Source organism: Polypterus senegalus, chromosome 12, assembly GCF_016835505.1.
Source record: "Polypterus senegalus isolate Bchr_013 chromosome 12, ASM1683550v1, whole genome shotgun sequence".
NCBI classification, from domain to species: Eukaryota; Metazoa; Chordata; class Cladistia; order Polypteriformes; family Polypteridae; genus Polypterus; species Polypterus senegalus.
The window spans coordinates 128,752,620-128,768,689 of NC_053165.1; the positions used below are offsets into that span (position 1 = coordinate 128,752,620).

Below are 16,070 nucleotides of genomic sequence, written 5' to 3' on the forward strand. Positions count from 1 at the left end.
CTAAGGAGTTCTGGCACATTCCAAATCGCATCACACATCAGTCTTTCTAAACAGCGGCTCCATTCCCATTTATTTTCTTTACTGAGTAGCTTCTCCTTTTAGCCTCAGGACATTTCTTGAGATTTCTAACGGGTAGCATATGAGAGCTACAGACGCAAAATCTATAAGTGCGTTAGTGGTCTTCCTGTCTCCATGGAAATAAATGTTCCCTAAAGAATCATTGTTAAATGCTGCTTACTGTAATGGTGTTAACTGACAAACTGTTGCCAGCCTCCATATTTTACACACAACCACCACTTTTATTCATCCGATTGCTGCTGATCAACTGCGATGTGCTCCTTTCATCCTGATACTATTTTTTATCGGTCACTTCTTTTATCTCTAATTCCCAGATTACAATTCCAAGAGTAAAATAATCAGCTTTCCCTCTTTGTGTCCTTTCTTCTCTTTCTGTACATCTTTCACTCCACTAATTATGTCATAGATTTTTATTTGTGTTCTTTTATTTTCATTTTGTCTCCTACCCTTAAGCAATAAGTCCTTTCAGGCCAATTTTGTTTGCTTATTTTACATTCAAATTTAATTTAAGTGAGGAACGCATTTTATGAGGCAAAGCTAATATCCAGAATATACAACTAAGTTCTTTATACATTTATTCAAGGCCCATGATTTAGATGGTTTTGTGCTTGCTAAAAAGGAAATAGATCAAAGAATAATACGGGAAATTAAATAATATAAAAAAATCTGCTAAGTGATGATGATGATGTGCTTGTTGTGTAGTATAAACAAAAAAAATTGTGATAATTCACAATGCTGTATAAAAAATCTTACCTGCTAATGCCAGCTGCAGTTGTACCTACCACACCACCCACCTGCCTACCAACCCATCCATTTTCTGCAACAGTTTTTTTTTCTTTCCCTCAGAGTTGGCTGCAGGTCAGTACAACCTGCCATGGCAAAATACAACAAGCATTGCAGGACGGGATGCCCGGTCATGGCACAGCACATTCTTGCACTCACACATAGGTGTGAAATAAATGATGTCCTATTGTTAACTACCTTACAATATATTATTTAAGTTAAGTCTGCTGTTTAGTTTTTATTTTTATTATTGGTATTATTATTTATTACACACATTGTTATATATTGATATTGTCCCTTTATATTTGCCTCAAGGCACAATCATACAAGCTGAGCATTTCACTGCATATTACATTGCATGTATAATTTGTATGTGATAAATAAAATTTGATTTGATTTGGCCAGATCAATTTAGGCTCCATAATGAACTTTGCTGCACTATTGTATGAAGCTGCAGTCTTTGAAATAATCACAGAGAGCGCAAGTGATCTTCACAGAGAAGGCAGCCTGGGCTTTCATTAATTAGTCCAGATGCCTTGTGACAGCAACACTAGCCGCTGTGCCACTGTGCCATCCTAAGATAAGTGAGCGTGTAAATGAATAGAAGGATATACTGTTAATACATACTAGACCACTCATCATTTAACACTCTGACTCCAATTTATAACTAGACCTGATTTATAGAAAAACTGACGTTTCAAATGCATTAATAAAACAAAGATTAAGTTTTCTTTTTTTAGTCTAAACTTCAATGCATTATTTAAATCGCTTATATGTACTTTTCTTAACATGCATCTTTCCAAACTTCTCTGTACCAGTTTTGATTCCCTTTTCCATAAACTTACAAGACAGTTAAATATTTTCTGCAGATGGTTTTCTTTTTTTTTTCTCTAGTTGGTTTATCAGCATACAGTCCATCAGACCTAACTGTAAGTATATTGAAATAAACTGAAGCCATTTGGTCAGCAAACAGTCAGACAAAAAGTACTAAAACATTTAAGCAGAGCTTCTTATAAGATTATGCTAAGCAACAATATATTCAACAATGGAGTTACTTTGCTATGAGAGTCTAAAACATTTTATGTGAATTTTATAGTATGCCATATGGCTGTGCCTATATGTTCTAAATAATCTTTACCAGATTTCAGAAACGCATTTAGAACAACACAGATTACACTTAGTGATTGTTTTCAGCTATAAAAGAAAAAAATACATATACTTAATAAAACAAAGTCAGTCCATCCAAGAAATTCCGTGCGCTTGGTAACACTGATTTTGTTATGGCTGCCAGCTACCAATATGCGATATGAATGTGACATCCAGAAACTAACGGAAGGTAAAAAAAAAAAAAAGCGATTATTTTAAAAGATTACAGGTTAGGGATGTGATAGATAGATAGATAGATAGATATCACCTTCTAAGGACATATCCAATATCCATAATGTGTAAATATCTGTTAATACTATGAGAAGTACAATAAAAGATAATAAGCACTCGAAGAGATTTACATATTATGTTATTTGTAGTGCATCTTTGAAATAAAAGTACGCCGCCACTGCCCCTAGTTTCAACTCCACTGCTATAAACGAAAAACTCTCCTTTATTTGGCTATAAATTACGATACTGCAAAAATATTAGGTTAGAAAGGGTGAATGAAGTTCATCTTAGAAAATGAGTCAGTGAAAGCGGGCCTCTTCTACTTTCTAACTCAGCACATCTTTCACATTTGAGAGAGTGGGTGGGAAGAAGAGCCCACCCTGGAGTGAGCCATATAAATGGATGAGCAGATTGGTAGCGTACCAGACGAACTGTCGGGAAGGAGAGCACCACAGACAGACTGTGCGGCTTTTGAGACAGTACGAAGAAGACGATAGCGCAGTGGTGCAGTGATCTCAAGGAAATTTTATCTTCCAGAAGACATGACCGAAGTTATTATGAACCGGGTCTGCCAGCTCTGGATCCTTACCGGTCTGCTATTTTGCTGCGTGTCGCTGACAGCTTCAGTGAGCTTAGATCTCACTGAACTCAGAAATAAAGTCGCGAAAATAAAAGTTAACCCTAGAGGGAATCTTTGGGCGACAGGTTAGTATTTTTTTAACAATTTAGCAATTTGGCCGTTTTGGGCACATTGGCGTTATTTAAATATATAGCATTTCGTGACTCGGCGAATTAATATATTTTTCTCTTCATTCGCCATCCCAATTAATTTTAACAGTCGGTCACTTCTGTGTTCTATTCAAGATTAAAGTTCCCGTTGAAGGACGGCGATCACTTTTAGTTTGTTAGAACTGAACAATTCACGCTTTGACAGGGGAGCTTTCAAACGGTTACTTGTTTTATTTGCTCGATTAAATGCGCTGCGGTCTTGGCAACTAACCTAAAGAATGGGAAGTGCACTTGATATGCTTTTTTTTCCTGAAACTGTGTCCTTCTAATATATACAATTATGGACTGACCAGTCAATGGTTAAGTTTTTATTTTGAACCCAGCGCTCAGCGACCCTAATGATGAAGCCGGTTAAAAGAACTGATGAATATCAAATAACGAGGAGTATAGCCGGTCCTGACAGTACTAAACTGAATTTACTACAAATGTATAAGCCACAGAACACTAACGGAACTGTTTGAATTGTTTTCGTCTTATAATAATTTTATTAAAAATCCAATTGACTGCGTTCCAGAACGTAGTGTTAGTTATGAAGCTAGAAAGTAAAATGTAAGTAAACACTACTTATTTCATTACCTAACTTTACCGACTTATGATGCAGGTATCATAATTTGTGCCGTGTAGCTCAATAATATGTAATTGCGGCCAAGTAATGCATTAGTCTTACAAAAACAAAAAGTTTAAGGTGTGTTTTCACATCTTTAGAACATCGTACTTCGAGTTTCAGCTTATCTCACAGAGATTCACAACCGGAAACTAGCAAATACAAAACGTTTTTGAGCTATTTATAATTTTACCATTCCAAAATCTAAATAATGGATATTGTGGACAAAAAGAAAGAAATACGCGCAACTCAATGTAACCGTAGTGTTGCCACGTCATCTTTTAAGATGTTTTAACGTTGTGTTGATATTAAACAAGATTCCCAAACTCATCATAATCAGCACACCTATGCACATCAGTGCAGCCCCTAAATGCTTCGATTTAAGTTGTGTTAATGTTGTTTTAGACAAAGTGGTTTAACATAACAAGAGGACTCAAACTCCGCACACAGGACATCGATGGTTATAATCAGATTGGCGCCACTTGTGAAGTCTGATGTGCTTGTTTTAGAAGTAAAATGACTTTAAATACATATTTTGTTCTTCTTCTTCTTGTACACAAAAGGTCACTTTATGGGTAAAAAGAGTGTACTTGACAGCCCAATGATGGAGGACGAGTCCTTGGGTGCAGCACTCCAGCCTGACCTCAGCGAGCAGGAGTTACGGGAGCTGATCACAGAGGAGGTGCTGAAAGTGGCGCTTCAGGCTCAACTGCAGGACACGAGAGGGAAAGAGGACTTCAGCGACAAGGCAAGCATTTTGTTGTATGAAATGATTGGCTCTTATTATTGATAAATTAATAAATATGAATTGTCACATATAGTGTAAGTATATGCAAATGAAAGTTAGAATTAGGGCAGGGCAGCACTTGGCGAGATTAAGAGAATTGTAACCAAGCTGAGTGGTCTTCTATTCTTGGGCATTTGCAGGACAGCCTTAACAGCATCATAGGCCCCCTGGCAAAGTAGTGCGCTGGAAACCCTATTTTCATTGCAAAACAGAAGACATCAGAAACATCGTGGCCACCCGGCCAGAGCCCATTGCACCCATATGTTAAAACCGCCTAAGGATGAATCTGATATAAATCCTGCTGTCTGTCCGTCTGATGTCGATTGACAACGAGGGACGACTTTTAATTCTCTTGTGTATGTAAAAGCATAATGAAGTTGATTTCTGTTTAGACATTTCTGTTTGAACAAATACAAAATCTTATCAAGAATGTAGAAGCAGGCAGCTATAAAAGGCTGATTCTTCTGTGAAACATTTGTTAAAGAGGTAGTATACTATAGGGTATTAGTACTAATCATCTTAAAAGCTTTTGCCTGAAGAAGGGGCCTGAGTTGTCTCGAAAGCTTGCATATTGTAATCTTTTTAGTTAGCCAATAAAATGTGTCATTTTCCTTGGCGTTTCTCTACATTCATAATGGCTAACACGGTACAACACCGAAGTCGGTTTTGGTTTGGGGAAGCACAGTGGTTTAGTGCTAGCGCTGCTGCCTCGCAACAATAGGTCCTGCGCTGGCGTCTTGGGTCCTACCTGTGTGGAGGTTGCATGTTCTCCCTGTGTGTGTGTGTGTGTGTGTGTGTGTGTTCGTCCTGCGATGAACTGGCGCCCTTTCCGGGGTTTGTTCCTGCCTTGAGACCTGCTAGCTGGGATAGGCTCGAGTACCCTCCGCGACACTGTCCAGGACAAAGCGGGTTAGAAAATGACTTAGGAAAAATGGTTTGGGAATCTTGTAAATAAAGTCTGTGGTCACCTCGCTGTATATAGGCTTACTTGCGATGTTTCAAAAGTAACAAATTAAATGAGACGTTTGTGTTTGAGTATGTGACGTAAAAATTAGACCTTTTCTCTTTACTACTTCTAACGTTATTAAATGTTAATTAAGATTATCATATTTACAAAGATTCAAACGACGGTAATTCACAGTTTATATAGACGACTACATTATCTCATCTTAAATTTCTGCTTAATTATATGAACTTAACAGAGACAAAAGTTGAAAGATAAGACCATAATGTGGACTGCCACCCGTACTTGGTTGGTATTTCCTGGATGGTCACGGGCTACGACCCTTCAATTGTACGAGTTGAGTTCGAAGGACGGTTGGATATCAGCTACTTTTGCCATATGATAAATACATGATGTGCATCTCCAGCTTACAATAAATATTAATACAGCAATGAGGAGCATACCGTGAAGCAAAAATAATACATTTAAAATTCGTGAAAGTATTACCTATTTAAAAAGACGATTGTCGATTTTAGCTAAACAAATTACATAGTGACTGTCTCACTCTGCAATAGAAGTGGAATTCAGTAACCAATCATATATTATTAGTTGTTTATACATATGGATGTGGTATAAAGAAGCCCTAAAAGTCTATTATGTAACGATATACGGTATGGGGTGCTGTTTTTGTTTGTTTGTTTTTTTTGGTATGGTTGCTGGGGTTTGGCTTACACCGGATAAATGACCCCCTGGATAGTACTTATCATCTGTTGCATCGATGTTTCAAATTCAGAAATGTGGCTAATCTAGGGAGTGGATATTGATTTTCAAATTTTAGTCAGAGTTTTAAAACTAAAGGGATGATTAAAAATTAATATTTTAGTTTGTTACTGTCATTTATTTTGTGTGGTTGTATCTAGTAACCAATCATCATGAAATCAGTGGTGCCTAATTCATCCAAGCACATCAGCTCCACTTTGATGATTTTTCTAACACATTGCAGAAATGCAATAAGATCCTCCTCATTGAAATTGAATTTCGCTGAAATTTTTACCCGGTAAACCCATAGTCGAGGTACACATGTCAAATTGCCTGCCTAAATATCAATGGAATTATAAGAATCAGGGGTTCTCATTGGTTTACGCTTTTGTTTATAAGTTGAAATTCCACGATGCATTGCATGTCAAAAGTATTTACGAGTATTAATTGAAAGAATGTGCGCAATGCAAACGTAAAAGATGTATTTTTATAACGCCCAGAGCGCGGCATGGAATGAATCATTAATTGATGTCACCTAACTAGCCTTACGAAAATCCAGCATACGTCTGAAAGCCTGGAATTCGTGTCAATCCGTTTCGGATTTTATGTGCACTTCTGTTTTCAGGTTAGAACGTTTCAACTTGTGCACATCGTGGCAATGGAAGCGCTCGAAATTAACGCGCGTGAACGGTGTCTGTACTTATGAAATCGTAGATACCGAATCGCCAAACCCTTGAGGAGTCTCAGTATGTACCTACCGGTTTATTTCTTTCGTGCGGATGAACGCTGATAGCATCCATTCATCTGACTGATAACAACCCATTTGGGTGCATCAGAAGGGCAAACTCGCCAGCGTTAAATAAACAGCTGAAAGTGTGCTTATGGCTGGGGACAACGGTCCCATGTATGCTCTTCTACATGTTTATTCAGTCCTGGCAGTTCTCTGTGTTGTAACCTTTGTAGAATTGCCCATTAACGCATTTCCTGAGCTCGCTTGATCAAATTCAGTGTTGAGGGGAACCAGAGCCATATGAGCAGAGCTGCAGTCTACCGCAGGGTTCGCGCGCGCACACATATATGCAGAGTGGAAAGAGAATGGCAGGGGGAGATGTAATTGTCTTCTGTGATCTCATGTCTGCCGTTCTTATTTAAACTATTTTAAAATTGGAGAGGCTTGTATTGCCGTTAGTTTTACACACCTGTTTACCACTGAGAAAAATGTAAGAAATATAGCCCATGGGAAAAATATTCAAATTTGCTGTCACGTTTCCCTAGGAGACGGAATCAATGAAATGACTGTAGTTACTCTCTTATATCAAGTGACCGGCCACTGCTGTAGTTATTTTATAAACAGTAAATACGTTCGTTTGTTCTTACAGTACTTACGCGTTTTACTAAAGAGCAAAAAAAAAAAGAGTTTGGTTGAAGTTGTGCACTCGTGGGTGAACGGCAGTCCAGAGAAGTGAGGGTCTCTTGACAATTATCTCTCCGCTCCGCCATCGAACACCTGCCAACGACTTTAAACCAAAAGTTTGAATTTTGCTGTTATAGTACCTTCTAGTACAATATGTGAAACAATCACTGCAAACTTTGAATTTCTAGCATTTATATTCGCTTAGCTATTACTGTCTTCCACATCAGGAAGTCGGACATCATTGACTTTTATTTTTTTGCAGGTTACCAAAGTCAGAACTGCAAATCGCGTTTCGACTTCAAATGGTGCAGCAGCCTCTTGTCCGTCTGAAGTGATGCTAAAACAGTTCAGTCCGACTTTAAATCATAAATCATACTTCAGATTAATAGTCTTGTATGGAACATATGACACGGATTTCCATACTTTGCGCATGGGGATTGAGATAAGGTTTAATTTACGTTAGATCGGCTTTCTCATTTACAGGGTGTCTTTTAGAGGTAATCCGATTTGAACAATGGGCTTTAGCAGACGCCGCAAAAATGTACAGCTTTATGAACATCTCCTCTCACTATACCGTTACTCAAAATTAACCGTGCTAGAAGTGTAGTATTTCTTAGCAAACTTTTCTGCATTTGCATTGAAAAGGCACGGCACATAAACATTTTGGAATTATGTTTTACATGTTCTACTTTTTAATATAGAGTGTGTTTCATTTAATGCTTTGGAAAGTGATTCACAATATTAGGCTACTAAAAGAGCAATCAATAGAACAGACAAACTATAGGAAAATCAGCTCAGCATGGGCTATCTGAGTATGGACTTCAGACAAATAAACACAGAATTAGAAAGTGAACGGTGAAACCCCCAAGTTGGGAATAAGAGCGTCCGCCACTCAGCGCTGGAGACGGAGAAGGCCTTGCGGTGATGGGGCTGACCTCGTACACCGCAACTGCCTCGTCATCTACCACTGCGCCTCATTTGACCGTAGAGAATGCTCCATTCATTTGTTTATTGTAGCATCCCTGTGTTTATTGATGGGACAAATTTCTAATAATAATTTCTTAGCTGCCTTTTGAGAAATGTGATCACTCTTTTTCAAAATAAAGGAATCTGAACCTCAGCAGCATACTAATCTAAAGTTCAAGAATAATTGTAATTATAATTACAATAATAATTACAATTTAGTTATTTTTAAATGTAATAATTTCAATGAATTTGTTTATTTACACTAGAGAAAAGCCAAGCAAAATGACACCTTTTGTTGGCTAACTAAAAAGATTACAATATGCAAGCTTTCGAGGCAACTCAGGCCCCTTCTTCAGGCAAAATGTAATCAATTTATTTACACTATAAAATAAAATGTGTTAGAAGTAAAAATATAAAAAACATTATGAAGTGTGTAAAATTCAGTACAGTATGTTACTCTTTAGGGAGGTGTGGGTGTCACTTTTGTCTCATGGATTTTGCCCATGTGCAGTTGGAATGCATAGGTTTAGGTTAATCTGTGATTCTAAATTAGCCTGCAGTTAAGTAGGCCTTGTGATGTACTGGTTATCCTGTTATTCTGGCATGTACCAAGCGCTGGCAGAATAAGCTGCAAACATGAACTGGATTATAGTCTTGTTTATGTTTCAGAGCTGTGTATATGTGTATGTTAAGACTGTGTCAAATGATGCAACTTTTCCAGTAATTTTCTCCTGCAGCCTTCATTTATATAACCTTAGGGAGTCCGAGGCAGTTGATTGTGCACTCCTGTGAAGCCTAAGCACCCGAACACACCGATCACAGGCACAAGTGTTGCACAGCACACATTGTATTTGCAGTTAGAATGGTTCCCAACCCGTTCCCACAAGCAGCACAGTATAATACAGAGCACACAGGACTTTCTTTTCTTTTCTCTTCTTCCTTGGCTATCTCTCTTCCTCTCTTCTTCTGCCTTCACTCCTCCTGTAGCAAGCTTCATCCTCTTCCTTGCAACTCTGGCCCTCCAAGTGAAGGGAGTGCTCTAAAGTTCATTAGTCGAATTTGGAATCATTCCCAGGTGTGGTGAAAGCCCAGTGTAGCAGGACTCTGCAACCTTCACAGCTCCCCCTGGAGGCATCCACGAAACCCAACAGGGCTGCAGCGAACTCCCATGAAGCCTTGTGGGAATCAGCCATCTAGCACTCCTGGGGGAGAGAGTGACCTTCCTTGAGACAAAGATTAATAGGACTCATATGCCAGTGATATGGCTAAGATATGGTATTGCCATTGTCTTCTTACAAAACCCAGTGGAGCAGCAAGCACAGGTTGGGTCCATGTCAACTGCCCTGGCTAATTCTTAAGAGTTAGCTGATGCCTCTCCAAGTTCACGAATATAGTAAAACTGCTAGGGTGTCTTCAAGTTGTTTTTTGTCCCAAGGACCACACATTTCTAGTATGGCATATCCAGTGACTCGTCCCAACTAGTCTACAACTCACTGAAGGTTTGATTTTATCTTTAGTTGTAGAGATGGCTCTGAGTGAATGAGAGCTATCAAATGAGCACCAACCTAGAAGTACTCTGTAGCAAGGTACCAAAATTGAAATGGGAAAGATTGTGGCTGATTTTGCCACAGTTGTTAACTCTTAATAAGGTATCAGGTGGCATGTTATTGGCTGTCACATAAAGGGGGCAAGCAGGACTGTGCTGAAAGGTCAGCACACAGTCATGTATTTAACATGCCTAGCAATTTTTAGTCACTTAAATTTATATGGTTTGGTGATGACACCAGCAACTTCAATTGGTAAGTCTGACATGACCCCTGACTAAAAGGTGCGTATTGTGACTTTGGATTAAGGTTGCATTAGCCTGACATTGTATCTTACAGATTTCAATGCTATACATCCACCTGCATATTTTTGGGAATCTCATTACTATGTCATGATGGTTTATGCTTTTATTTTTCAAAGAGTGTCAGTATTATGGGTTTGGATTAAGGTGGAGGCCATAATTCTGGAAGATAAATGGTTAGCAGTTATTTTTATGGCTGCACTTCCAATTAGCAATTAGCTTTTTAAATATACCTTTCGAATAATACACAGCCCACCATATATATATATATATATATATATATATATATATATATATATATATATAGTGAACTTTGACCCGGACACAGACAGATGGACATCTTTGTTTCCACCAGACACTCTTTATTTACAATAATACGTACAAGATTTACGTGCACAAACCCCAGTGCCTCTTGCACCAATCCCCCAATTGTCCAGGCCACATAGTCCTTTGTGCTTTTCTCTCTTGACCGCCTCCTGTCCTCTCACCAGCACTGTCCACTTCCACCCGACATCCACTCATGACTGGAGGGAGGCGGCCCCTTTTATAGGAACCCGGATGGGCTCCAGCTGCTTCCCGGCAATCTCCCGCGGACACACCCCTGGCGGAAGTGCCGGCTGCGCACCCGGAAGCCATCCGGGTGTCCCCTGTCGTCTTCCCCCCAGCACTTCCTGGTGTGGCGTAAGTGCCAGGCTCCTGGGATAATAAAGGACTAGGGCGCCGCCTGGCGGTGGCCACGGGCTCCTACAGGGCTGGGCTTCCAAGCCCTCTACTCAAGGCCTCCAGCATAACCAGGACGGACACCCCCTCTCAGTCTGGAGGAGACACAAGCCCTCCTCTCGTCCTCCTGGGCATCCCGGCCGGGGACCACAATATATATATATATATATATATATATATATTTATATATCAGTTATATATAAAAAATCATGGGTCGAGACGTGATCATCTCAAAGAAACACTTTGATGTCACGCGAGATTAGGCATTACAACCTTAGGAAGCAAGGCCCATGAGATGGTGACTTTTGAATGTTACGTCCTACTTACAAACTAAATCAAGTTCACGGACATCTGATCTCGCAGTTGTTGGAATGCTTTTGGCAGACACACTTCATGTTCTCCTAGCTCTTAAAAATGCTATGTTCTAGATGGCATGTGAACGACTAAGCGAAGAAGAAAGAGCAGCGCATTGAAAAGAGACACGAAAGCGTTGGAGAGAAAAGAAGGCAAAAAAGGATACACAAGAGAACAATAATAATCTATGTGCAAATTCAGAAAATAAGGAAAGTAATAATCAACCTGGACGTCCTTTGAGAGACACCTAAACGACCCGCAAGACAAAGCAGTGAGAGAAAAGGACAGCTGCTGTACAGGCTTTTAAATGATCGATGCACAGCACGACAAGCAGCTGATCCTTCTGCATTTCCTTAGCATGCGTTCAGCCCACCCAACCCCCCCACAACGGGAGCGGCAGAGATGCGAAGTGGCAGGCGCTTGCCACGCCCCAAATGAGTGGTGGGGGGGGGTTTGGTATGCAGGCGAAGCAAGGAGGGCTGCTGTATAGGCTTTGAAATGATCAACGCACAGCAGTAAGCAAGCAGGTGATCTGTCCATATCTCAACACAAGTGGTAGATGTGAAGTGGCTGACACACAGTGCACCCTGGGGGGGGAGTTTTATATATATATATATATATATATATATATATATATATACATATACACATAAAGTCAGTGGTGCTCCAGAAAGTCTGAGGCTGCTATATGCTATATAGTTTACTTAGTGGCTGATCCAGTTGTTTCTGAAACTTTGGCCTTCACAAGAATTACTGGATGGCTAGCAGGGGTAGAGTACTTCATGCCAGTTTCTCTGTTTTGTCAATACAGAACACAGACCAATTACTACAGACTGATTTACTACAAGTTACTATACAAAGCAGTTGAAATAAAAACAAAAAATAATAATACGGAAGCAAATGTATTAAATTATATATAATCAAGACAATACATAAAAACAGGCAGTGTTTATCAGAGAGAATTGGTAACAGTCAAATAAAACAACTCTCCTGCAGATGGTCACTAACATTGAATACATAGGCAAAGTAAATGGTAATACAGGCACTTACTGGCAAGTGTTGTAAACTCTAGTAATTATTTTGAAGACAGAAAGTTGGCTTTAGGAGTTGACAAATGTGTAGTTTATTTTCTGGCTTGAGTCAGAAACTAGAACTGACCGGCAAAACCCAAAATGCAAAACAAAGAGAAAAGCTGAACTCATAAGCCAAAGGTAACTAAGACAGACTTGAATTATTTCCCTTAACTAAGCTAATGTTATTTGTTTTTGAAATTAAGGCTGGATAATGACCTGCTGTGTACTACCACCTTAAGTAGGTGGGAATAATGATCGTGTGTCATGTGACATTCATGCCATGTGACTAGCAATCAGCATAGAACTTTGATTGCAGACACGAGAAACAATCACAAAATGGTGATGTCTATTATGTATTTGTGGTGACATCACTAAACAATGGTAAAATATGTAAAATGAGACTTAATCCCATCTGGTTCTACTGACTGCTTGTTTTTTATTGGATACTGTTTTGTAAATTTGTGATTGATTTTCTTTGGCTATCTTTACTTGCTGGTAATCTCCCATAGTTCTGTAATCCATTTAGGTTCTTTGTCAGACTAGTGATATGGTTTATCAGTGCTTACAAAATATACTCCTTTCTCTTCTTGTTGATGCTTATAAAAGTTGGTGACTCTGTAGCACGGTTTATATTGTATAAATCAGATTGCTATTCTGTTACATACTTGCAGGTTGTGAATTTGCGAAACTGAATCTGTGCCCTCTTGTCTACATAAAATTCTAGGGAAGTCCATCTCTTGTTCAGACAGTAGCAGGGCACAGCCACCTGTCAAGCATGCCTGGTACTAATTAGTGGGAGTCTAGTCTCTAAGGGACAGTCATGATTTTCAAACAAGAGCACATGTCTAGTGACAACCTGTTAAAAAGTTTGTAGTGAAAAGCAGTGAAACCCACTGCTGAAAAGGCTTCGCCCACAGGATGTCTTCCTAAAAACCCACCTCCATTTATCTCCAGTCTGTTCACTTTAAACATTCAGGGCTGAAGTCTCCCATTTCTACTCCTGCATTAGAAAAATATGCACAATAACTATGGAAAGACACTGATAGAGAAATAGAAACTCAACAAAAGACTCGCTGTTGGTCATTCAGGAGGTCAATAGCACGAGGTAACAGAAGTCTGAATGAAATGCTTCTGTTTTTTTGTTTTTATAGGGTGGTCCAGATCTAATTATGCAATTTTCATTACACTATAACTTATTAAGTTTATTACATAGAAAATCATCTGAAAAATCCCTGACCATAGAGAAGTGTGAGAACTGACAACATGAAGAATCTGCATGTTTAGATCTGGACCACCCTGTATATGGCATAACAAAAGCAAATAGAATTTAGATAAGATTTGTGGTCAATGAATATACTACATGTTAAAACACAGCGACTACAGTATATTCTTAAATGGCGTGTTTGCATTTCCAATTAGTATTGTTAACTTACTTTAGCTACTCATTTTAAAGTGCAGTGAGATGTTGGGCAATGTGCAGACTTGTCTACGTTTTGGCTGGAACGGTGTCAGCATTATTAGGCACATTTACTGATTTGGGTGTGTTAAGTACGGAAATCTGCATCTTCTGTTGATCTTTGATATCAACTCTCTTAACGGCAGTCCTTGATGAGGACACTTTTTACTTCAAATGCATATTTTACAATTCATATTTTCAGAAACATAGGTGCCAATTTTTTCAATCTTATGTCGATACTGACACTGTAATTATATAAGCGTGAACAAGACAGAAGACACAACACCTGTGACAACGTATCGTTCACTTTTACTACTAGTTCATTGATATCTTCAAATGCCAATGTATCTGACTTTACTGAAAGGTTTTTCCCTTACAACAGGGTATGTTTATTTTTAACATATGCAGTGTGTAGTCCACAAACATGATTCACATTTATACATTTAATGCAATCTTCTTAGGAGTCTTTTCGACCTTAACAGTTCATCGTAATCACAAGCTTTCAGCCTTGTCTCAGCAGGTTAAGTAAAGCACACTTGCTCTTTGCAGTTTAAAATCACCGGCCTTTACATTGAGTGCCACTTTCATTTAGACATTTGACACTCAGTGAGCCATTTAATTGTTCCCACCCACTTTTAAGCAAATGTCACTCTTGTTGTCTCCAGGCATATATATTTATATACATCTAGCTTAGCAAGACTAATGGGAGTCATATAGCAAGTCCATGACATGTGTATTCTACAAGCAGGGCGAGGCGTACGATTATTAATAGACAACTGCCTCTGATTCTGGTACCTGGTACTCTACATTGAAAAAGCTTTGGTCAACACCATCTGACCTATCAATCAATTTCACGATCTAATGGCAGAATAAATGTGTAGACATTTATTTTTCAGCTGTATAAAAAATGAGGCATGGCCCTGCCATATTTTTTATTTATTTGTTCATTTCAGGTTTTAAAGTAACAGTATTTATGCATGTATATGGGAAACCAAGGGGATTACCCAGGCTATCACTGCACTAGCAAATTGAAATTTGCTGTTAGGAATGGACAATAATAACTGTCCTAGCTGTTTTTGAAGGTTTCAAATATCAAAGATCACCAGCCTGGAGTTCCATCATGTCTTCTGCTATGGAACATGAGCTTGACAATATACCGTCCCCCATCGTTGGGAGTCAATGGTAGAACTCCACTTCAGCTACTCAGAGCCAGAGGATGAGCATGAGAGCCACTTTTAGGCTCTCTTAGGGTCTTCTGTAATGAAATGTACCCATTCTCTTTATGAAAGCTCTGCAGTTCATATAAACTGTTTTTTAAATAGGTTTTTGATTTATTGCAGGATACAGGGATTTTGTTGAAGGTATTGGGAAGCTATATACAAAACACCAGAAAGTGATGAAGAGGTGCACTCCTACCCACCCCTCCAAGATTGTGGTACATCCATCCTCATGAGGCAGAGGACTGATTACTGAAGTTTCCAAAGGTCTTTATTTATAGCTGCTCAAGCCCAAGACATTTTTAATTTGTAATTCATTGTAGCAATGTAATTTATACTTTATTTAATGTCACTGTAAAATGATGAATGCCAGCAATAGAGTAAAAAAAAAAAAAAAACAAGTATTATTTGTATATTTTTCTGACTTTTTTGCATTACTATTAATGTTAAAAGATATTTATTTACTGTGAATAAAGATCAAATGATTTGCAGAGAAGGAGTGAAATTCATGTATGGGGAACCTCTGTATGTTGGTTTGGCAGGCAATATAGTGCCATATTTTCAATAATCTTTAGTGATGTTTGAGCCGAGCCATAAACCACTAAATTACAAGTTCAGATCTTCACCATCTTCTCACTGGAGGCCCTGAGCACATCACAAGTAAGAATACTCTATGGATCCTGAGGCATAATGTCCAAGTGAACCAATAAGAGTGTATTACATAAAAATAGGAATGGTGCAAAGCTCTCATCACACTACATAAGTTTTCTAACGATTTTGAGTCATCGCCTTCATTTACATAACCTTAGTGAGTGTTTGACACTTACAATGCTCATCTGTGACCAGCAATTCTCTACAAGTAGTATGACATCCCAGCTACTCGCCAGTAGTGCTCTATGACTAG

At 38.7% G+C, this 16,070-nt stretch overlaps 1 protein-coding gene across 1 annotated transcript; it reads left to right on the plus strand.

Annotated features, from left to right (window-relative positions):
* The first annotated feature begins 2,654 nt into the window (after window positions 1-2,654).
* On the plus strand, window positions 2,655-15,553 carry nmba (neuromedin Ba). Its single transcript, XM_039773413.1, has 3 exons — window positions 2,655-2,943; window positions 4,195-4,379; window positions 15,290-15,553. Exons 1-3 carry the CDS (start codon window positions 2,781-2,783, stop codon window positions 15,344-15,346), a joined length of 405 nt encoding a protein of 134 aa, XP_039629347.1. The 5' UTR covers window positions 2,655-2,780; the 3' UTR covers window positions 15,347-15,553.
* The last annotated feature ends 517 nt before the right edge of the window (window positions 15,554-16,070 follow it).